Genomic DNA, 25,761 nt, shown 5'->3' with positions numbered 1-25,761 from the left:
ATTTTTAAATTACCATGCTCAGCAAAAAAGTAGCAATCCAGTGGTGCAGAAAGTGTTCTGTAGTAGAGACGGCACCAGTAGAAGGTGGCTGACGTACTGTCCAGAGCGTCACATGCTGTTTTGTTTCATCTGCATGGCATTCGGTAAGAGAACTGATAGCAGTCTGTTCATCAGTGGAATGTCAGATTGGAGGCATATACACCAGCGCACAGAGGAGCATGAGAGAAGCAGTGCACACAGAAACTGTGCTGAAGCTTACCTCTTGAAATCCGCCAGTGCTGATATCAGCAGTGTGTTTGGTGGCAGTCAGATGTCGGCGCACAGAGAGCAGGTCAGAAAGAGACGGCAGGTTTTGGAGCGCATCATAGATGTCATCAAGGTTCTTGGGAAGAGGGGGCTTGCATACAGGAGGTCAGAAAATGAGGCAGCATATACTCTGGAAGACCACACAGTTGATCATGGTAATTTCTTGGAACTCATACTTCTACTGGGGAAGTATGATTTCTGTTTAAAAGAGCACCTGGACAGCTGCATTGAGAACAGCAAAAAGTTGCATTTGTCTGGTGGCACGAGAGGCAGAGGCTCCCTGGTAACGTTACTCTCCAAAACCACAGTCAACTCAGTGATAGATGCAATTCACCATCTGATTCAAGAAAACATCTCCAGTGATATCAAGAAAGCAGGAATGTTTTCAGTGCAGCAGGACATCACCTCTCAGGATCAATGCTCTATAATTATGAGGTATGTTACTGATGTTGTTCATGAGAGGCTTGTTGCAGTGCTGAAGTGCAGTTCATCCACTGGACAGGCCTTTGTCAACATGCTGTCAGAAGTTCTGGACAAAATGGGCCTCAGCAAGACCATGTGCATTGGAAATGCGACTGATGGGGCATCAAACATGCAAGGCCAATACAAAGGATTCTCCTCACTGTTGTCTGCACAATCTCCAAACCAGGTGCATGTATGGTGCTACGCACATGTACTAAATCTGGTGCTTGCAAACACAACCCAGATTGTTATTGAGAGTGGGTCCCTGTTTGCGCTCCTCAATGGCATTGCGGTATTCATCAAAGAGTCATATAAAAGGATGAATGTGTGGGAAGAGTCAGGCCGAAACAAGAGACGTAGACGCCTTGCTCCTATTGGCGAGACACGCTGGTGGGCCAAGCATGAGGCCCTGAAGAAGGTGTTTGGCTCCTTTGGAAAACCCGAAGATGGTCTGTACATTGATGTGCTGTTGACATTATCAGCTATACAGAAACAGGCAACAGTGAAACCATGTACCCGTGTCATGGCCAGAGGATATGCAGAGTCATTGCTCAAGTATGAGACGATCTTGACGGCTCAAATCTTCCTCCGCATATTTGAACATACCTCTCCATTGTCTAAATACCTTCAGACGGCAGGATTGGACATCCTCTCTGCTCACAGAATGGTGGCATCGACACAGGATACGCTGAAAAGCTTGGGAATAGATTTTGATTCTGTAAAAAAAGCAGCAGACACATTTGTCAACTGGACAAACACAGAAATCCAAGAGAGAGATGACACGGACATTGAAGTGGAGGCCACACTGCCACAAAAGAGGAGGAGGATGAAGAAAGTCTTGCCTGGAGAGATGACTCAGGATGAGACCCTGGATGATGCAGACAAATCCTATGAGGTGAATGTGCATAACCGGATCATGGACACAGCAATTGAAGCCATTCATAGGCGCTTTTTAACACACGGAAATCTATATGCTGACTTGGCATGTCTGGATCCCAGAAACTTCCCTCAGCTCTGCACCAGTGCTCTTCCCCAGTCTGCCCTTCAAGACTTAAGCAAGTGCTTGCAAGGATTTGACAGCAGGGCAACCAAGGAAAATATGCAGGCCGAGTTGAAAAGCTTTGCACTCCAGTGGAACAGGCTGAAGGCATCCCCATTGGCAGAGTACAAAGCAAGAACAGTAGAAGATGGATCATGTGGTGAGGAGGACAACACAGAAGAGGTTGAGATAACTCCCATAAGCTGTTGCTCCTGCAAAGAATGCCCTCTGTGCTGCTACCAGATACTTCGCCGTTTCAACATGCTAACAGATGCATACCCTGTCCTAGGCCTTGCTTATAAATACCTGCTTACATTATCCCTCACACAGGTGGCTTGTGAGCGCACATTTTCAATTTTGAAGTTTATTAAAAACAGACTCAGAAGCAGCCTCTCATCTGATAAATTGGAGGCATTTATGTTGATGGCCACAGAGAAAGACATACTCATGGCCTTGGACTCTGACTCTGTGATAGACAGACTTGCAGAGAAGAGTGAGCTGCTTAAAAAGCTGCTCCACTGATAAGGCGAGAAATATTTAATATTATTGTTATTATTTACATTATGGATACATTATGGATGTAGTAATTCATTATTTGTCATTTTAATGATGCTTTTCAGAAGTGTTATTGTGCTTATGTGTTGATCCTTAATGGTGTGATCATGTACACTAAATTATCAATTATTCTCCATTACAGGTTGTTCTGATATATTTGAGGAGTCGTTCTCCCTCTGCTCTATATGTGGACTTGTTCTCTCATTTGGGACCACTGTTAGAATTTGATAAGTTTATCATGTATTTTTTAATGTTGTATTAATTCATACTTCATCATTTTAAAAAAGTTTTGAAAGTTTTTACATCTCAAAAGTTTTCAACTCTAGGTGCAGGACAGAGGAAAACATTTTATTTATTTTTCAGACTTAATAATGTATCCAATTCCCTCTCAGGTTGACCACTTGACATGTGAGAGCTTGAGGAGTTGTTCCCCCTCCGTCCATTTTCAAGGATTTGCTCCACTTCACCACTTTTTGGCTACTGAGAAGTCTATGATTTGTTGAGTATGTCATGTGTCTTATAATGTTATATGAATTCATACTTGATTTGTGATGATGAGAGACTTAATAATGTTTCCATGTCTCTTTTAGGTTGACCACCCTATACAGTATATGAGAGCCTAAGGAGTTGTTTTCCCTCTATCCCTTTTTGAGGACCTGCTTTGTCTCCTCCATCATTCACTGGGCCACTTTTGGGTTCCTGAGCTTATTTAATGTGGTGAGAGGAATGCAATATGTGTATGTTTAAAGGTTTATGTGAAGAAACATACTATATGTGTGATAAAATGACAATTGGTAATTCATAAATGTCTCTTTACCATTATCTCCTGTCAAACAGGTTTTCCTGGCCTGCTAGAAGTTCTTCTTTGATGCTTGAGTCATCCATCGTATCTGAGAGCTTTGTCTTGACTTTGTGACTTTATTATGCAACTTGTTTTGTCTCAGATTGAAACAAAAGGTTTGATTATGATTATTTCCTGGCTGAAGATTTTCATATTGATGGTTTTAATTTCAAACATCTGCATATCTTTTAAGTTCAATTAACAGTTATGCAGGTAGGCCTTAGGGCTCTTTTGAGACTTAAGTCATCCTTCATGACGGATACATTTGTTCACTAAGTGTCACTACGTCACAAAAAGGCTACATGGCTACATATACTTGTCAATACACAGATACTGAGTACAAGTTATGTTTGCTGTTTCTTGCAGGTCACGAATTTGGTGAGGAGTGGAGCTGGCTGGCTGCGGACGAGGAAGTAGAGCAATACATACTTGTGCACATACACATATATGAGAATGCATATCTATTCAGACCTGTAACCCATGTCTTAGACTTTTCACACAGCTATATATATATATATATACATATATTTTTTTTTTTTTTCTTCAATTCTCTATTTATGGTTTCATAATGACTGAGTCACCGTTGAGTGAGTGAGTTTCAGCTCTAATGCTGCTACTGTCTGTAATATGTTTCTATTTAGATTATTTGTCAGGATATTTTTTTGTTATTATTATCCGAGTCTGGTTTTAACTAATACTGGGCTTACACCAAAATATTTTCACAGACTAAAAACTGAAAGGGTAGCATAAGGGTTCTTCCCGTTAGTCTTGTCCCACCCCTAGTCATGACATAACTTCTGTTGTGATTTGACACTATAATGAATAAAGATTGATTGATTGCTATAGCTGTCAATTGTAGTCCTTGAGTTCATAGTTAAGTGCTTTATTTGTTAACTGCTATCAAGGAATATGACTCCTTTGTAGTATGCATGAAAGAAGATGCCGCGAGATTAGTGGACTTCTATGTAGTGTCCGCTGATAATGTAGTGGGCTGGTCTGGACAGAAAATGCCAGGGCTGCATTTTTGTCCCAGTCCACCCCTGCCCCTCACACCAGATACTGACTGGTTTTCGGACCCCCCCAATAAAGCAAAAATGCACGTTTCAGAGTGGCCTTTTATTGTGGCCAGCCTAAGGCACACCTGTGCAATAATCATGCTGTCTAATCAGCATCATGATATGCCACACCTGTGAGGTGGGATGGATTATCTCGGCAAAGGAGAAGTGCTCACTATCACAGATTTGTTCAGATTTGTGAACAATATTTGAGAGAAATGGTTATTTTGTGTATATAGAAAATGTTTTAGATCTTTGAGTTCATCTCATGAAAAATGTTGCGTTTATATTTTTGTTCAGTGTAGTTTTTGTATATATATATGCATTTATTGTTTTCCTGCCCTAACTTTTTAAGTTTTTGACGAAATAATGCTGATGTTGTATTAGGATGATACACGGGAGGGCTGCTTTACATAAGCTATGCTTCAGCCCTCCCGCTTCTACTAATTTTGTTCATCTTTGTGTGTATGAATTATACTTTTTTAGTTTTTTGGATGAATAAAAAAATAATAATAATTAATTTCAGTTTGGGGGCCCCCTAGTGGCAGTGGGGGCCCTATGCATCTGCATAGTCCGTCTATAGGAAGAAACGGCCCTGCACACACACAGCGACGCACAGCCTTGCCGCGTCCCGCCGTCTCAGGGAGGAGAAATCGGTGGAGCTGCAGCTGAGAAAAGATTGAGTGTGTGTGTGTGAGGAAGTTCGCCGATTCAATCCACTGACTTAACCTAACGGCTCCGCGGACGTAACGTAACGGCTCCACAGATTGGTCAATTTGGAAAAATCAGAAAAAAAAACCTCCAACGAGGCGTTCTGGGGTAGCATAGGCAGGTATTTTCTGTATTAGAGTTGTACTCGCTACAGGGTGTACTTTGAGGGTTTGTGACTTTGCAGACCGTTTACATGCATAAAAACCTTCATAACCAACACGTTCTCACTCCCAACCTGTCACATGTTGACAAACGGTCAGGGCCCCTCCCCGTCACTCTATTACGGACAGGGTACCCCTTGAGAGTCAGTTTTCAACGGGCAGGGCGTCCCATTGACTTGCATAGAGCTCCCTGAACGTTGCTAATAGACGAGTTGGGATCGTGACAAAATGCTCTCCGCAGACCCATTCTCACAGCGTTTAACAACCTTTTTCTTACTCAATATCAAGCCACACTTATTATTTTTACTTCTTTATTTTTTTAATTGAATAATGTAGGACTTTTGTTGGTGTCAGTTATGGGGACAGTAGGGACTCAGAATACTGAAATCTGTATTGTTTCATCGTTGTTTCTTTCTAATTTTGTATTCTTTTCTAAACCACACACTGTTATTTACTCAACAATAACACATAATTATCCTTGTGTTTATTTATTTGTTTGATTAATAAACACAAGTTGGAGTCCGTCAGGACCGAGGGTCGGAGCAGCTCAGTTGCAACTTGCTTTAGAGAATTGTACACCCGGAAGTAAGTATTCTCTCCGCTTCGCTTGATAGTCCTCAAGCTCTGTGATTGGATGTTTGAGTGTGCGCCAAGGGTTACGCCGAGCGTCGAACAGCACTTTGAAATGGGATGGAACCACAGCAGACTGTCCAAAACTGGATTTGAACGGGTCCACCCCGTCCCCCCCCCCCCCCCCCCCCCCCACCCCGTCCCCAGAACTACATATGCTGGCTATTGTGTGTTTCGCAACATGTTCTCTATCTATGGCACGTCTCTACTGGGAGTTGTAGTTTTTCCCATAATATGAAGTTGCCAGTATTAAACTGTGTACATCCCTGGAGATTTAGGGGATAGGAAACACTCAAATTTAAAACATATAATTACTAAATGGGTGAAAATTGCTTGTGCCCATAATGGGCAGCATTATTATATACCCAAACGACAGCTAAGGTCAGAAGAGCTTTATTTAACAGCTGGTCTTATGTCTGTGACCCCTCCTGTTGTTAATTGATAAGCCTGAAACATGCACTTGTCAAGGTTCAGAGGCAAATGTTGCAAATATGGCAGTAGCCATCGATCCTCTTAAGACAAGATATACTTTATTGATCCCAAGTTGGAAACATTTGCGTTACATCAGCATGTGTAACAGTTGTAAATATGCAGTGGTGTTTATTTGTAAATCATTTAGTATAATCACACAAATTCTGTGTTTTATATTTAATAATTCTGTGTTCAATACCTGACAAGGTCGGAGATGAAAAACTTGGGTTGCAGCAGGTTCCTCAACAGTGCATTACAAGACATCTATCAATATGTGTGTATACCTCCACCATTAAACTGTCATATTTTGCACATTTCTTATACTATCTACATACATCTTATTAGAGTATAATACGTATAATATCCGTTAAAATAAGTGCTTAAACATGCAGTAGTTAACATTGCAGGAAAGCAATATATTAGTACTTTGTCAGGCTTAATATGTATACCCCCAAAGCTTTTTCTTATTCAAAATAAGACCTTAACCTAAAGTATTCTTTAATGTTTAAATAAAGCCGTATTAGTTTGTCTGTCTGTGTCTCCTATTAATATCTAAGAATACAAATAATACATTTCAATAACGTGCTTTAACCATCTGTCAGCTGTGCACCGTTATGGTGTAAATATACCAATATACCGATTGGATCAAATATAAAAGTCAGCCGAATTAGTATTGATACTGCAAGGAGACTTACTGTATATTGTGAAGAGAAATTGAAGATTTTGTTTAATTGATATATTTATGACCCACGTCACATATTCAGTTTCGGCAGCAGTTGTTCCTGTTTGTCTAGAAGTCTTCTCAACAGGGCTCTATAAATAGCAAACTACGGCCGATATGTAATATTTAATGCAGCCGAACCGTGTATTACAATGCCGTTATGTGATGACCTCCAAAGAGAAAAGCAAGCAAACTCGGAATAAAGTATTTTTTATTTTTTTTTAAATGTTTTCGGATTTCACATCAACAGGAAGTCCGGTTAACTAAAATGTCCGTGCGGAAAAATACCCCAACCCATAGATCCGTGGGTGAATAATGTCAATCACCACATTACACACATCCCTTCACATTTACATTTTAATTTACATTAAAGTATTTCGTGAGGCCTTCTAAAATGTTTTTAAATATAATTAGGGTTGTAGTTGAAGAGTTTGTAAATTATTGCGTTGCCTGGCAACGGCACGTCCATTAATTCCACAACCACACACATGGATTAACATCGATTTAATACATTAATGTAGCCTTTGTTTCTGCTAAAAGAGGTGTCGACCAGCTGGGGCAACAAGAAAATCGGTGAAATCGAGTGTGACTATTACAAAATAAATAATTATTATATTAATATTGACAATAACAACCGACCGCCGCGGAGCGTTCTAATGGCGTCTATTATCAACGCTATGGGAAGTCTATGAAGGTCTATGGGACGCCCTGCCCGTTGACAACTGACGCGCAAGGGGTACCCTGTCCGTAATAGAGTGACGGGGAGGGGCCCTGACCGACTGTCAATATGTGACGGGTTGGGAGTGAGAACGTGTTGTCATAACACACAAGGGGACGGGTAATAACCGGAAAAGCATGACATGGGACCTTTAAACTACTGTAGCATGCATAGCATACTGATTAGCTAGCTGTTTGTATCCATTGGGTCCTTCTCACATCTCTTATTTTTCATTTCCTCGCTCCTCGGTCTCGGTCTCACCGGAAGTTGATTTGTCTGCGCCATCTTGAGTACCGTCCCAATGGCCTTATTTTTGCCGGAGGAGCGATAATGGAGGAGCTATAATCGAGGAACCACCAGACCATCCTTCGATGAAATCCTCAGACACTCGCCCCGCCCCCTTACTGTGTATCGCTCACTGATTGGACGAGGCAGTGCATGCACTGAACTGATGCTTCTTGACATGAGAGCAGTTTCCCAGCGGAGTGAAGAAAATACATGAACCTCACGGGAGTCATTCCTCAGTTTATACTGTGTTTTGTTTCAATTCATGTATCATTTAGTTACAAATATGTGATATATCTGAACAACAAAGTGTCCAAAAATCTTTTTATTCATTATTTGGAAACATTTTCATGATCGCTTTTTTCGTTTTATATTTTAATGTAGGCCTATTGTCATTTCCATTCAGTCACAGCTGAGGCGTGAATTCCTTGATTCCACTCGGTTTAAAAGGCCTGCCTCCAGCATGCAGCTGGCACATTTGAAAGACATGGCGGCAGAACAACAACACAAGTGTAAGTACCTTTTACTTACTGTTATTTGTATGCCTACAACGATACAGTTACGATAATGCAACATCTGTTCACATGTATTTAACCCACAACTCGTATATGTCTGTTATTGAACGCTTTATATTTCCTCAACAATGTTCATGTGAAATGCCCAACTCAAGGCAAGATTTGCAATAAATAACGTGCGTACACACACAGCATTCGTTATTTATCGGACATATTTCAGTTGAAAACCACGTGTTTGTTCATTTAACTACCTGCCACATAAAGACGTAACTAAGGTACCATCATTAATTTGGCAGTCACAATCTATTTTTAATAAACAATTCAATATATTAAAACTGGCTCAATTCAATAATTACGCTGTAATTTCTATGAGGCATTATGTGAGTGGCTTAAGGTTTTCCTTTTTCTCCTTAAACAGGGACAAAGGCCCAAACCAGAGCCCTCATTCAACAGAGGACAGAGAATGACAACCTGTTCACAGGAAAGAGGTACACAGCCAAGAAGGCCTGGGGGTGAGCTACAGTTCTACATCAGTGTTTTGACAATATTGTTTTGGTGCATGGTATGATAATCAATGTAACCACTACTGTGAATGCACCACAGTGAACCTGAGTGTGTCATGGAATTATCATGAATGAAGCATATTGTCAGGAGCAATCACACTCTGCATGCCGGGATGCTATACATTTAGAAATTGTTTACTCCACAGAGAGGTTCTGCAGAAGATTGGGGTGGAGGAGGTGCTCACTCCCACGCAACTCTCCAAAAAGTGGGACAACCTCAAAAGAAAGTATAAGGTGAGATATTGTATTTCTAGATGCATACAATGCAGCTATTTCTATTGTGTCTTCATCTGACTGAAACATTCCTTGTTGTCCCCCAGGAGCTGAAAACCCCCCCTACAGGGACGGGGACAGATGCGGGGGAGGCCACGGCAGCCACATGGTCGTGGTTTTCCGTGATGCATGAGGCCATCGGGAGTCGGCCCTCCATGGAGCCTCCAGTCCTGATGGACTCGGCTGACGTGGCCCCCAGTGGAATTGGCTCTTCATCCAGTGGAGCTGGGGCCGGTCCTTGTGGCCAGGCAATTGAGGAAGAGGAGGATCCTGGGCAGCCTGGCACAAGTAGCAGCACCACTACACTGGATGAAGAGCCATCCACAACAAGGCAAGTAGGGGGGCCCTCCTCGATTTCCTGAAAGAGGAGGCCCAAAGAGAGCAGGAGCGTTTTCAGGCCACTCAGGCTAACAGCACAAAGCTGGTGGATTTATTTGAGCAATTTCTAAATAAATGATTTTCTTTTGAAGTGTTTGCAACGTTTTTATTGTACCATTTGCATACAGTTTTCATTTATTTGTTACATTACATACATGTGGTCACAACACAATAAACGAATGAAGGCACACAGCTTTCCTCACAGTGTGGTGCCCACGGCCTTCGTGTCCCCAAGTCTTACAAATAATCATGTTATTGCAGTTCGACTGGTTGCACACGTGGAGCAGAGAGCAGCCCTGCCAGTCGGTCTCGCTGGCCATGTCCGCCTCGTTCCCCCCTCACCTGACGTGGTGGAACCACTCCAATGTCCCCAACATCCTCTGCAGGCTCAAGGATGTCCCCCGCTGTGAGGCAGATGTTGTGCATTACTGCACAGGCGGTGATGACTGAGAGGACAAAGGTGTCGGACCTCCAGAACTTTGAAGAACAGCAATCTCCACCTGGTTTTCATCATGCCAAAGGCCCGCTCTATGATGGAGCGAGCCCTGGCATGATGCTGGTTGAAGCGGCTCTGCACCCTCCCTTGCAGTGGTTCTCTATATGGTGTGATGATGGCCACAGGTGCACCTGCGAAATGAAACATTGTAGACCATGGTAGACCATGGTCTACAATGGTTCATTTAACCATGGTCATAAACCATGGTCTACCATGGACTAGGGGTGTCACGGTATCCATATTCGTCCCGTACCGTCACGGTTCGGACGTCACGGTTCGGCACATGCAGTCACACGGCAAATACGCCTTTTTTTTATGAGTGGGAAAAAAGTGTCATTCAGGGCAGTATCCACTACACTATATATAATCCAGGGGGCGGTATTGCGCCTAAAAGCTGTTTGCCAGCCACCCTTAAACAACAAATGAAGAACAAGAAGAAACACAACAACAAAACGAACAAAATACAAGAAGAAGAAAAGTTAGTATGGTGAGTTCAGATAACACACAGGAGCTAGAACCCACCTGCTTCTTTTAAATCAGCTGTGTGGGAACATTTCGGGTTCCCTGTGGACTACAATAACGATGAGGTGTGCGAGTGGTGGATCTGACGAGGACGGTGTGTCGGCGTTGTTCGATAGCGGTGCGGTATGCTAATCGAAACACACGCGAAACATGCTAAATCATATCAGAATGCATCACCCAGATTTGCCAATCACCGGAGCCAGGCAAAAGACAACAGCTGTTCAACAGCTGATCCCCGCTGTTTTTAAGAAGCCAATAGACATGAAAGCCGAGAGACCAAAAATAAATAACGGAAGCTTTTGGCATATGTTTTTAAACGACTTTGCGCTCTTGAAACACTTTCTTATTATTTATGATGTAATATTTTCAAGACATTATTTTTAGTTTTACAGCTTGATGAAACCTTTTTGTTTGACATCAGCCATTATAGATAATATGGCCATCTGAGTGTACTGTGTATGGTTTGTTTTTAACTGTTTAATACAGTTAATTATTCAAAATGTCAGAGTTCTTTATTTTTAAACTGAAACTTGCACTACTGTTCAAACATAAATAACAACAAACCCGGAATTATGCATTTGGGACTTTTTTTTGCTTGTTTGTTGTTGTACTGAACCGTACCGAACCGTGACCTCCAAACCGAGGTACGAACCGAACCGTGACTTCTGTGAACCGTTACACCCCTACCATGGACATAAACCATGGTCCACCAGACTGGAAATAATATAAATTAATACAAGCTTTTCAATAGTTTCAATCATTTAATTTTAAAATATTTGTATAGATCATGTTAATTGCACTTAATTTCATCTACAGTACACTGTCACTCTATAGTTGCACACACACTCATTAAATGCTCATTAAACCGTTGGTGAAAATGTAAAGACTACATTCATCAGGTGACGGTGCCTGCATGAGCCTCATTAGAATGATTGTCGACCATGGTTTCTTGAGACCATGGTTCAAATATTCAAATGGCTAACCATGGTTGACCATGGTTTCTGGAGATGACATTGTGACCATGGTAGGCTGACCATGGTTGACCATGGTAGACCATGGTTTCTTCCCCATGGTACTGTGACCATGGCAGGCTGACCATGGTGGACCATGGCAGGCTGACCATGGTGGACCATGGTTTCCGGAGTTGACATTGAAACCATGGTAGGCTGACCATGGTAGACCATGGTTTCTTCCCCATAGTACTGTGACCATCATGGTATTTTGTGGTCAGCCATGGTATTACCATGGTTGGCAATGTAATACCATGGTGACCATGGTCAACCATGGTTACGTTTCGCAGGGGTACTTCTATGCAGGGGTAGCCACCATCACCCAAAAGGAAGAATCCTAAAAAGAGAGAGCACATCTTTAGTATACTAACAGTCATTGATGGATTTTGATGTATTCAAAATAATCTTTGGTCTCACCTGAGGGAGGATACAGAGCCTCTTTGTAAATTGCGCTGTTCTTCAAGACTCTGGTGTCATGGACTGAGCCAGGATACCCAACAAAGGTGTTGAGAAAGAAGCCCTTTCCATCACACACTGCCTGCAATTGTTTGGATGGGAAGAGCTTCCTGTTGAGGTAATCCTGGCCCTGTGGTCCTGGGGGGGTCTTTATGCGGACATGGCAGCCATCAATAGCCCCCACACACCTGGAGAATACTGGGCTGTTGGCCAGCCTTGCAAATGCTTGGCCAACCTCCTCCAGTTCTCCAGGGGGGGGGCAGTTTGATGACCTCCTGGCGAAGGGCTGCTATCTTCTCTACTCCAGTGTGCACCAGTCTGCAGACGGTGGACTTGGGGATATCAAAGGCCCGGGACACCACACTGTGTGACAAGCCGTGTGCCAACCAATAAATTGTCATTCAAATATTGACCTCATGTGACCAGCCGTGTGTGCTCTTTGATGGCAGGATCCTCAGCAGGGCCTCCAGAGACTGGCGCCCCAGTCTGTAGTCCTGCATGATGTCCTTCTGGCCATCAAAGAACACCGCAAGGACTGGCACATGAGGGTTTAAAATGGCTTGGATGGGATCGACATCCTTCTGCAAAATAAAGATACCTGTTGCCTTCAGCACCTAGCTTTTACTAAACTCCGACAATTAATTTATTTACATTAAATTGCTGTTGTTGGTGAAACCATTCATACTGCACCAGACTAGTGATGCTTACCTCCATGAAACAAATAGCCTGTTGCTGTAGTCTTGCCCGACGGCGCCTGGCCTGCTCCTGATCTTGTAGGAGCGCATGATGGACAAAAATAAAATGTGCAATGTTATCATGTGACATCTTGAGTTTGTTAAGGTTGAACCTCTTTCTATCCAAAACGTATATAGGCCTGGTACCTTCTTCCTAAATGACCTTCATGGGTTTCAGCTGAGTTTATCACTGACCTGATTAGCTTTTAATTCGACTAGCAAACCGCAGTCATTAAAATGTGAATTTGCTACATATCCACACAAACAAACAAAGTGTGCAATCCAATGAATGTTAATCTAACTGGGTTTTGATAGATAACATATCTATTTTTCTTCTCTGAATTATTTTTATTTATTTTGTGCACTCTAATCAATATTAATCCAACTATTGTTCATTTATCTTTTTTGAGAATTAGTTCTTATTTTATTTTTTTTATTTGTGTCTACAACAGATGATTCAAATGTTTGTGTCAGTAAATGTGTACTAACAGAGGTGGGGGTGTGTTTGGAAATAACGGGGACATAGCTGGCTGCTGTCCGACGATCAGCTGTGCAGCGTCATCACAAACGGACGTCGCTTCACGTGACGCTCCAGAGGAAAGGACGTCCGATTGCTCTTAAAACTAATTTCCCTGCTTCTCGTGGTTTCCTTGCGTCTCTCCATGCTTCCCTGGTGGTAGGGACTAGTCACAGGGAAACGACGCAAGTGAGGGACGCAAGGAATCCATTTAACCGAAGTGAGAAGGACCCATTGTTTCACCAGTAACGTGGCGTGGGGAGAAAATGAGGGGAAGCCAATAATACGTCCTTTCTTTTGGGTCAGGGGGTGTGGTGGTCAATGTAATAACGTAACCAGATGAGTGATTACAGCACCCGGTATCATTTTACACACATTTGTATCATACAGATGCAGGACTTACACACGCCTGTTATCTAACCGACAGGTCCGCACGCACTCTCCAGCCGAAACTCTAATAAGCATTAATTCACAAACTAAATCAGGAGACCTTTAACGTTTTACGTCCGATTCGCTCCTTTTTTCCTCGCTGTACGCAGCTCCAGTTTGGGCATTAGCCTGTCATCAGATTGTATTTGTTGTTGCTGCTGTAGCGGAAGTTTAGTACAATTATTTTTGATTAAATACTCCAAATCTCCACCCTCCATAATTGCACTTGCTTCAGTTGCTTGCTACTTTCTAACGGCGGTGAGAGTGGTGCAGTGACGCTATCTATCTTCTATCGATTAGATTTATGATTGAAAAATTATAAAAGTAGGGTAGACATGTGGATATTATCCGACTGAACAAAACGTGCATCTATCTAACAGGTTCGTTTTCCACTGACCTTATTTCGAGCTATTTTCCAAAATTCTATGGAGAAATCCCATTGCTTTTTTGTGGAGGGAAACCGAGCGCAGCTTACTTCCGGGTTTTAGGACGCGTCACTGCAACACTAAGTTGATGCGATTTGATTGGATTGTGAGGGAAGCCAGCCGCCTCTGGCTTCCCTTGGCATGGCCCTGACTAATCACAGGTTGGCAGGGGCATGACGTGAGCCTTGTCTGATTGGTCAATCCCTCCATTTTTTTCTCCAAGGGAAGCCAATTTCGGCTGGCCTCCTCTCGCAACAGAGAGTGCAATCTACTGTTTCACCATAACATCTAGAGGGGCGCTGTTTCACTCTTTGTTTCAAGCACCAATAAATTGTCCGGCCAGAGCAAAAGCACCACATACATCACGCTTACGTCGAGGCGGGGGCAGGTGCAGAGACAGAACTCCTGAACAACAACAAAAAGCCCGCGTTTTATCCAGTTTGTTCACAACGATGGAGAAACTTAACAAGAGTTTCAGAGTTTCAGTGTTTCTGCCATAGACTGTATAAAGGTTTCTGCTCATGGTGAAGCAACGTGTCTGCGTGTTAAGGTGGAACCTGAGCATTCACGTTGATCACCTCTCATTATAACTCATTATAAAACTATAAATATTAAACTTTACTTCACGTGTTCATTTGAGAACAGCTGTTACATACCTGGGTGAAGGTTACAGTTCATTTAAATGAAAGATACAACGTTAGTCCACACTCATGGTTCAGTCCACCTTAAGAAATAAGACCGACCTCGGAAGCAGTTGTGTTTTAAAAAAACCTTTATTGACACGAGTACACTTTACGTCATGACGCAAACGATGACGCAACGACGCATTACCAGTCGGACTATGGGCGGTGTGAAAAGAGCCAGAGCTAAACCGAAGAACTGGTTCTGAACCTGAAAAGCTCTAGCACGGAGCTTGAACCGGAGTTGCGTTGATGTGAATGAGGTAAATGAGAATGGGGGAGAGACAGGCCGGTAGCAACACACAACAAAGAATTTCCGAAAATAAACGAAGTGTTTTTATGTATTTATTAAAATTATAACTACAATCCGAAAAAACAAGGGAAGCCTGGCTTCCCTTGGCCTCCAGGAGAAAACGCCACTGTGGTTCACAGTTGCAGTCAAAGTTCATTAGTTGTAATACAGTATGTACAGTAGGCCCGGAGTCGCAGTCTTACACGCTTCTCTGCGCTCTCTCCTAGGCAGTCATCCATAGGAATCCCGAACCCAATAAAATACCCAATATTAACGGTGTGTGTGTCTGCACAAGGACAATTTAAGGTAAAAGCTAATAGGTGTCATAGATAATAATCTAATACAAGTAAATGTAACAACTACTACAGTGCAACAAAACAGGAAGATTAAATGTGGTCTCTTAAACATAAGATCTCTAGCATCTAAAGAAATATTGGTAAATGATTTAATATCAGATTATAATATTGATATATGCTGTCTCACTGAAACTTGGTTGAGACATGAATAATATGTCAGCATAAATGAGGCCACTCCACCCAGCCATATCAATACTCATATTGCTCGAGGAGGTGGAGTTGCAGCCATCTTTGACTCACGTTTACTTTTCAATACTAAACCAAAATTAAATTATACCTCCTTTGAAAGCCTCGTTTTTAGTCTTACGCATCCGACCTGGAAAACTTTGCAGCCAATCTTATTTGTTACAGTGTATCGTGCACCAGGTCCTTATTCAGAATTCTTATCAGAATTCTCTGAGTTTTTATCAACTTTGGTTCTTAAAACAGATAAAGTAATTATCGTAGGTGACTTTAATATTCATGTTGACGATGATAAAAATAGCCTTACTGTTGCATTTAACTCTATATTAGATTCTGTTGGTTTCTGTCAGAGTGTAAATAAACCAACCCACTGCTATAATCACACTCTCGACCTTGTTCTGACTTATGGTATTGAAATTGAGCAACTATTAGTCGAACCGCATAATCCTGCTTTATCCGACCATTTCTTAGTAACTTTTGAAGTACTGTTACTAGACTACAAACCTATGTTGATCTACCTATCTTGTAAATGTATTATCTTTTCAATTTACACACGGCATCTATTGCACGTCTGTCCGTCCTGGGTGAGGGATCCCTCCTCTGTTGCTCTCCCTGAGGTTTCTCCCATTTTTCCCTTTAAACTGTGGGTTTTCTCCAGAAGTTTTTCCTTGTACGATGTGAGGGTCTAAGGACAGAGGGTGTCGTATTGTCATACTGATATAAATGTAACATTTGTGATATTGGGCTATATAAATAAACATTGATTGATTTTCTTGTTAGAATTAACGTTACATTTGATGAAAACTGATTTCAAATAAATATGAACAGCAACTGACAATGCTCGGCAAGTTCAGTTTTTGCAAACAAGCCTTTTGTTATTCTTTCTCAACATTAAAATGTTCTCTTAAGGATGATTCGGTGGAAAGAAGGTTGCTATCCGTTGCTTGGCGGTGTGTCTTCGTGAAAAGGAGGATCTCTTCAAGGAAAACTTAAGTAAGTAAAGAAGATGCTTAAATCATACTGTAACTTGTGTTTTCAGTACCTGAAACACAATTCAATTTTCAAATCTGATCGCACAAAAAACACGGTGGTGAAGTGGAAGTTAGCAATGAGTTGCTGAAGACTGTCTTGACCAGTGGTGCGGATGCAAGAATAGTGATTGAAGGAACAGAAGTCCTTCAAATCTCGGATGCGTCAAGAGCCTGTGTGATGCTAATGGGGCTAATATACGCACTAAACCTGAACTCCCAAAAGAGATGTTAAAAACGTTGGAAGCAGGTTCATGCCTTTATTTCAATTTTTGTATTTACTTTTATTTCATATTTGAGAACATTTGCTATAAAAAGGTAATTGTGTAAAGAACATTTAAAAATAAACTGCTAAAAGGTGGAACTTAAATGTCTATATCGTTTTTGACTCAAAGAAATGAGTTTCTAATACTCAAACAAATTAAGGTAATAATTTGCATGGACATTTTTGAGTAGTATGTAGTATGTACAATAGCTCAAAAAAAAATGCAGCTTAATATCACTCCATCTTTACGATTAAAATGTACGTTGGTTCAATTTAATTTAGTTTTTAAAGGTGAAAGCAAATTATGTTTGTAGTACTGAACTAATTGAGTTAATCAGATTATAAATGGGTACTCGGATTAATTTAATAATCGATTCAGTTGGAACTACTTAAAAAGATCAACGCAAATTGTTACCTGAATTTATTTAAATAGAGCCGGTGTATTTTTTGTGTGTACAAGGTGTTGGGGCGCTAGCCAATAGACGTGCAACTGTTACACATTGACGTCACTATGTTGCAGAAGTAAAACAAGGATTCCAATGGAGGCGTTTCAGGCAGGGGGGGGGGGGGGGGGGTTGTGTGTTTGGGATTTTGGACTTTGCAGACCATTTATATGCACAGAAACGTATAGATCACACTACAGGAAAGGAAAAGCCAAAAGCATTAAAGGGCCTCTTTAATTTAAAACTACAATTAAAGTTAGGTATAGTTTCTGTTTTCTTTTTATTGATGTTGTAATCTAACGAAACCCAAGAGAAAAAAAGAGTTGGAGTATCATTAAAAAAATCTTACATATCAGATTAAAAGCATGTTTAAGCCTCTTATGACAAAGACCAAGATACGTTTCAGAAACTGTATATGTGTTTCTTTGTATGTCAGTTTGTTTGTTTGTTTGTTTGTTTGGTTCGTATACTCCAAGCTCCAGGCTAGCATTCCTGAATGTCCCTATCCACTTCTGACACACCCACACACAGACACCAGCACACACACTGACATTATACCCAGCCAATTTACAGCCCAGTGAATCTACAGATTGTGTTTGCAGCAACGTCCAATTGGCGACTCTCCAAAGCACTACTGAGCATATTCCCTCTCTCTGTTTTCTTTATCGTCCTATCAAGATATTTCCCCTGATAGCTAGCCTGTTGCAGGTGGGAGAGAGAGATAAATTGTATGTCTGGATAATGAACTCACACCTTCCTCTCGTTTCTCTGCCAAGCACTAGAGAAATGCTATATCTGTTCTCCCTATGTGTGTGTGTGTGTGTGAGTGAGTGAGTGAGTGAGTGAGTGAGTGAGTGAGTGAGTGAGTGAGTGAGTGAGTGAGTGAGTGAGTGAGTGAGTGAGTGAGTGAGTGAGTGAGTGAGTGAGTGAGTGAGTGAGTGTGTGTGTGTGTGTGTGTGTGTGTGTGTGTGTGTGTGTGTGTGTGTGTGTGTGTGTGTGTGTGTGTGTGTGTGTGTGTGTGTGTCTCAGACAAGCTTTAGGCTGAAGCTTCATTTGATTTTTTGAGGATCAAAAGCTGATAATCCATTAATTGAAATCTGGTTTTGCAAAGACAATGCAAAAAGAAAGGACAGACAAAGATAGAAAGAGAATAAAGAATGTTAGGTTGTTAAAATGGGCGGGCGGAATAATCAATGGCAGCTAGGGGAGTGTGTGTTGTGTCAATCTAACAGCTTGTTCTTGTTCTAGAGGGACAAACCCCAGACTTGAGAACTGCTTGGTGGAGACCGAGCCAGATTGACGTTCCACTTTATTGAGATTTAGTGAGTCTGCACGGATTTGAATGATCCTCAGCGAAGTCTGTCAGCTGTCAGGATAATGAATGGAAAATGACAGGTTGAGTGCCAACCATTCTCACGTTGTCAATCACTGTTGGAGGCGGCCAAACTTTATGACAAGGGCGGCCAAGGGATCGTAATATGACAATATTGGATGGCCCTCGATCATGATTAGAAGGAAAAAAAGAATGATGGCTTTGATGGTAAAATGCATCTGGATACTCTGCGGAAAAACTTATAAAGGATCTTACACCAGATCAATTCTTATCAGGGTTGGACAAATTGGATTCATAACTAAGGACGGCTTTGGCTCAGGGGGGTAACGAGTGTCTCAACATGCCGAAGTGTCCTGGGGCAAGATACTTAACCCCAAATTGCTCCTGGCATGTCTACAGCATTGCAGTGTATGTAAGCTTTGGATAAAATCATCAACTAGATAATGTAATGGAAGCACTACTACTGGTTAAAGGAGATATTTCTTTACTAAAAACTAGGGCTTTCAATGTTAGCGTGTCAAAACCTTAACACAAATAAAAACGCAAATGAATCACATTACCAGTTTGACCACAACTTCTTCCCGTATTCCAGGGCAGATTTTAGCCACGACTTGCATGGCAGTGAAAAGGCAAAGAAAGCAGAAGTAGTGGAGATGTATTATTACTGGAGAGCATAGGGCGTACGTGTTATCATCAATAATGCTGGCTTATGTGCCTGTGGACTAGTGCGTTGGTGTTCGGATCAGGGGAGCACAGGTTCAAACCCCACTGCAGTCAGCAAGACACTTCACCCCAAATTGCTTCTGTGGGGATTGTCCACAGTATTGAAGTCGCTTTGGATAAAAGCGTCACATGTAATGTTAGAGTCAAAGTTGATGGACAATGTTTCACTGCAGTTTCATTTATAATTTTGAAAGAGGCCAGCCATATTTTCTTCCTGGACTCACCATTGTTTTGATTGTTGCTGCTGACATACAACTCTGAAATATAATGCCGTATATGATGATATGGTTAGTACAACGTTATGTTTTTTAGTTTTTTATCGTGTGACAGATATTTTCCTAATTTTGGTTATCTTGGGAGTTTCAGAAGTGTCATAAAAAACAACGGTTGGAACAAACTTCTTAATGAGATTTTATTTCAACATGGAGGCTGCCGTTTGGTTTTCTTTTGTGCTGCTCTTATTTGTGACATATATTATTTTTCTTGATAGACTCAATAACACACACTTAAACCCTGTGTTTGAACCCTCTGAACATTGCTCTCCCTGCCAGACCTCCTTCAGTGTGCTAAAGCAAAGAGGCACTGCAATCCTATTATTTTGCCCAATGGCATTTCAGCACAGAGAATACTCGACAACATGTCCAGTTCAATATCAAGTGTGTGTCAGATGATATCACTTTCTTCAAAATGTCCATTGGCTAGCAGACTGAAATATGTCACTTCAGCAGAGACGTGATGAGCTCAAAAGCCGTCCAGTAATACTGACAGGCTCAACACGGCAATATGAATAAGCCAACAGTTATCGGGGATTCTTTGCATATTGGGTTTTATTTTAAATCCAACACACATAGACACAGAGACATGAGAGGACGGATGATTCAGTCTGTGCTCACTGGGCCATTGTCGCTGCCAGTGGGGAATATTACTCTACAGTCAGGCTTAACAGCTGACCAGATCTATCTCTGTCCGTCGCTCTCTCTTTCCCTCGGCTTGTTTTGGATTTGAGGATGTGTTTATGACGATGCGCTTCATATGACAGATGTTATATTAGAGAAATACCAACTGAAATTATGAATGTGGCTACGGACAAATCCTTACAAAATAACACAATATGTTTCAAAGCTGTTGTGCACAATACAATAAACTTCAACTCAGGGTATAAAGGCACAGAACCAAGCTCTTTTATACACATCTATTATGCAGATAAGATATTATAAAGATCCAAAGAACATCAAGTCAAAAAATCATATTCATGAAGAATTTGCTTCTTTATATGATAAATAAAAAAACTACCTGTAAACATCAATGAGATCCAAATCGAAATGAAAAAAACCCTATGTCATTTCTATTTAATGATCTGTTTCAGGAAAATAACTCGGGTGGGAAATAGAAACTCCTTCTGAAGGGAACACGTTGATTTGAATGCACATAGTTGAGCTCACAACCACTATGAACATACAGGTTCACCTACTGAATAAAAAACCGAATACATGAACCAAAGAAAGTGAAAACCATAAAGCAGATTCAGGCGTATAGATGCACACTTAAAGTATTATCCTACAGAACAGTACAGCTCACAGAGAAGAGATAACATCTGATCCTTTACAAACAAACACTCTTTTAGCTTTTTTTGTAACATTTTAATTATGGTAGTAATCCCCATTTTTAAAGAAGTGTGTAAGTATTCTGATTACATATTTGTTCACGTTACAGTAAGGGAATATAATTATCTTTTTTTGTATCCTGATAATCCCATAACAAGTCATTCATTGCTCCCCAATGTTCATGTATTTGTATTAAAATGAGGTAATATTGAATATAAGTTGTACTTCCCCTGAAGACTTCTACATAATATAATTGCAGTTTTCCCCCCATAATGTATGTATCAGGCATTGCATCAAAACAAATCAGTAATTAAACACTTTAATATCTGACTTTATTTGCTGTGAATACAATTTGTTTTAATTATTATTCGGCAACACATGTTATCGGGAATCATTACATAAGGTAAAAATGTTTGCCTGTTGGCTATGAGTAAGAGAAGAGAGGTCACTCATTTCCAGAACAGAACGCAAACATGCCTTAAACGAATGAAATGAATGCAGCTTTTGTGCTTCAAGTGGGAAAATATCTCAAGTTCAGCCAAGGCTACAGCTTGTAGATTAATTTAGATAAGTTAATGTTTTAGTGTGCAGCTTGCAGCCACACCATGCTGTTATATAAATACAAACACTGTAATTACATTGTTATAACACCCCTTTTACACATGGACACAGCCTGCCAAACCATTTAAGGGTAGGTGGCGTTATCAACCACCTCTTGTTACATTCTGATTTTTAAATGTTATGCTAATCGGCGATATCAATCCAGTCCCACACAATCGCAAACTATTATTTTACGAAAGTGTATGAACACAGTTTTGGTGGCTTGAAAGTTTCAAACACTGCTGATTTGAAACTTTTTCAAAACTGCACAGGTTGCAGTGCTTTAGTGAGTAGGAGTTCAAACAGCACACACACAAAGAGAAGAAGGAGACTGCTGCTGGATGGGATAATGATCGTGCAGCATGCTTTGGAGATGTAGCAGGGGTGAGAAGAGGCTCCTCCATTTGAATGATATGTTCATGTGGGGGATAAGTGTGTGAATATCTGTTATATTGAATGTGGAACTCTTGTTCATTTTGCCTGGGCCCCCCTTGAGACACAACGCTCCAACAAAAAGCTAGTGTGTGATGAACACGTTTAAATAAGGCACTTCTCCTGTGACACAAAGACAGCTCTTAGAGTCCTCCATCCTTTATTTTCTCTTTGCCCCCCCTGGAGGCGTTTTAAACTGATCGATGTTTACATTATTTTAATCCAATGGACTGACGCGTTATTGGAAAGAGGAGTGATGGATCTGGACGTGCAAGACTGGGCATTGATCAGTGGGAGAAGAGAGGTCGGGATGTTTCCCCGAGGATTCCCCCTGACACACACACACACGCACACACACACACACACACACACACACACACACACACACACACACACACACACACACACACACACACACACACACACACACACACACACACACACACACACACACACACACACACGCGCACACGTGCACGTTGTTGGCAATGCAAGTGAGAACTCGCAGCTGAGAAGTTGATTCCCGAAAAGAGAATCTGCTCCCACTGCATCACTCTCTCAGATGCATTGCGTCTGGATGCTCTGGCAATGCATGCGTAAAGCAGCCGGTTCTGTGCGATGAACCACGTCCCACCCGTGCATTCTGAGTGGCACAGACTCGCTTTAACAACAGGGCTGATCCATCTCTACAGCGAGCCGGTGCATGGCTACGCGCAGTGTGCAGCAACTCGGAAGCAAGACGGATTAAGTGTGTCGGAAAGAGCGCACGAAAAAAGAGAGCGAGGAAGGGAACGGCCGTAGGCGCGCACTCGAGCTGCTAAGAAGGATTTTTTTTTCTTTCTGGGACGCGCAGAGACACACAGCGCTGCTCGTGAGACAGCGAGGAGCAGGAGAGGAGGACGCACACACAGAGACAAAGTTATCTGTCGACATGAAGTATGGTGTCAACACATATCCGCGTTTCAATTGAATGGAAGTTTTGAATATTTAAAGCAAGGAGGAGAATTATCCCCAAGGATCACCCATGGATTTCGGCGTGGCACGAGCGCTTTAGTGCAGTGGAGCCAGTGAGATATCCAGTCATGATTTGGGTCGCATTTCTACCTTTTTTGGTTTCGTGCGCTCACGGGAACAGGACCGTGGACCAGGTGCCTTTCTTCCACGGCCATGTGTTTGAGAACTCGTCTCCGGGCTCGCGGGTCAACGGACTGAGTGTCCCGTTGAAGCGGCTCAACTCGGAGCGGCTGTGTGGTACCGGGGAATTCGCGGCGCACTTTAAACTCCTGGGAGACGGGAGCGTGAATTTCCGGGTCTTTGCGCACAATACACGGGGGCATATTTTACTCAAGACTTCTGCGGTTCTGGATCGGGAGGAGCGGGGTGAGTACGCGCTGAGTCTCGGGTTGTGTTGCGGTCAATGCGCGGGACTCTCCCGGGAAGTGGAAGAGCAGTCCCCGGTTGTCACTGAGGTGGCGTCCATCAAGGTGGACGTCCTGGACACCAACGACCACCAGCCTACTTTCACTGGGAATGATGTGAAGCTGAGCCTGGATGATGCCACTGCACTCCGCACGGCGATCTACACGGTGACCGCGCGGGACGGGGACAGCGGTAAGAACGCGGAGCTCATCTACTTCGCCTTGCCCAGGAACGGGAGTTTCTATGCGGTGCCCAAAACCGGAGACATCCTCCTGGTGGACTCCATCCTCGGTCTGGATGAACCGATTAAGTTTAAAGTGTTTGCTCGGGATCGCGGGTGGCCACCTCGCACGAGCCAGGGTAAAGATGTGGAGATCCATCCACGCCAATGGCCCGTGGCGCCCTCTCTGAACACCCAGCAGGGGGGGTCGCAAATAAAAGTGCCAGCGCGAAGGTCCAGGTCAGTGCTGGAGTCAGACAGCCCCGTTTTAATCAACGTGTCCGAGGACGCAGGGATCGGGTCAGTGGTGATGAACCTGAACCCGGTGAGGTTTCAGACCGCAACGTTTGAGCTGGTGGAGCCCGACGCGGAGAGCTCACCGGTGAGCGTGAGCCGGGACGGCGGGGATATAGTGATATCACGGAAACTGGACCGAGAGACGGAGCCTCTGGTGGAGATCAGCGTCAAAGTGCAAGACAAGAGAGGTGAGCGGACACGCGTGTGTGCGTGCGTGTGTGTGTGAGAGAGAGAGAGAGAGAGAGAGAGAGAGAGAGAGAGAGAGAGAGAGAGAGAGAGAGAGAGAGAGAGAGAGAGAGAGAGAGAGAGCGATCCGCTGTGTGTGAGAGAGAGAAAAAGTAAGATACGGTGTTTGAGCAATGAGCAGAACATTATTTTATTCATATATCATTTGTTTGAATTCGTCACTATAGACAGTATTGTGTGCGTAAATACGCAAATATATGAAACGTATTACTTGACAAAGAGCCTAAACTGGATTCACATCAGGTCTATTGGGATGTAATACAAAATGGACTTTCCTTTCTAGAACCTTGCTTACGGTTCCAATGGGCCTTAGAGGGAATTCCCTAGATACCATAGGGCTGAGCTCAACTCAATACATGTTAAGTCAACACTCTTAAAACTGTGTCATCTAAGGGTTCAAATGCCTTAATTGACAGATATGAACAATTGTGATATATTATATCATGAAAAAGCACCTCCTAACATGGAGATTTGCTAATAAAGTTCTTAAAAAGAAGTCTTTAGAATGTAAAAACATTAACACTTGAGATTTTACATTTGAAACATCACTACTATTTAGCAGCAGGAGTTGTTGGATGTTTAAATTGTGAATATCCCATATTTATAGTTAAAGTACTACAATATTTGTTTTACATTAATTAGAGCTGTTAAGCTATTTTTTTAATCATGTATTGATAATGAGCTTCAACTGTTTGTGGCTGGACGTTATGACGTCACTCTGCACCTGCAGTGGTTGGGGCCGCCGAGTCTTTAACTGGACAGAGGGAATTGTCTGTTCGGGTTAAAGGCGGAAAAGCCACAGCTCTCAGTCTATATTATTATATGGCGCATTATATTCCACAGTAGATGACCTTATGAGTTCACCTCACATTTGGATCTTAACATTGTTTCCACCTGAGTTTATTTGTTAATTAATGTCTTTTTTTTATTATACGAAATGGTGAGTTGTTTTTGTAAATGTGTGTCGAAACCCTACTCACCTCAAGTGGCTTCTGAAAAGTAACGATTATATGCCATTTAACTCTGGACTACATCTAACCAGAAATCACCCTGCTCTGGAAAATGCCACAGGTCCCCACTACTTTTTAAATTGCTGATTTATTAATAATATGATGTGTACAAATTATTCTGAAAAATAACTTACTACAATAAATGTTGACTCACAAATGAAATCACCTCAGACCAACTTTTTACCAAATGTTCCAGTCATTTTCACAAGTTAAACATACAGGTACAAAATATAGACATGTAAATACAGCAAAAAGGGCAGGGAGTCCCTTGCCCACAGTCCTGAGTTTAGTAGGCTATGTAATGAAAGGAAGATTTGCATTGTTTGATACATATAGTGTGTATGTGGGGGTTTCCAT

At 42.0% G+C, this 25,761-nt stretch overlaps 1 protein-coding gene and 1 pseudogene across 1 annotated transcript in view; one reads left to right on the top strand and one right to left on the bottom strand.

Moving 5' to 3' along the window:
* Positions 1-9,936: 9,936 nt before the first annotated feature.
* Positions 9,937-13,848, bottom strand: LOC139433533 (uncharacterized; annotated as a pseudogene).
* A 9,267-nt stretch (positions 13,849-23,115) lies between these two features.
* Positions 23,116-25,761, top strand: part of LOC117462450 (neural-cadherin-like) — a 575,403-nt gene continuing 572,757 nt past the window's right edge. Inside the window, 1 exon segment of the mRNA XM_034104697.2 lies at positions 23,116-24,336. Coding sequence (XP_033960588.1) covers positions 23,295-24,336 — 1,042 coding nt within the window. The 5' untranslated portion in view covers positions 23,116-23,294.

The sequence above is a fragment of the Pseudochaenichthys georgianus genome, chromosome 3, assembly GCF_902827115.2.
Source record: "Pseudochaenichthys georgianus chromosome 3, fPseGeo1.2, whole genome shotgun sequence".
Taxonomy (NCBI): Eukaryota; Metazoa; Chordata; class Actinopteri; order Perciformes; family Channichthyidae; genus Pseudochaenichthys; species Pseudochaenichthys georgianus.
Note: the sequence above shows the minus strand (reverse complement) of the source record. Positions and strands in the feature narration are given on the sequence as shown.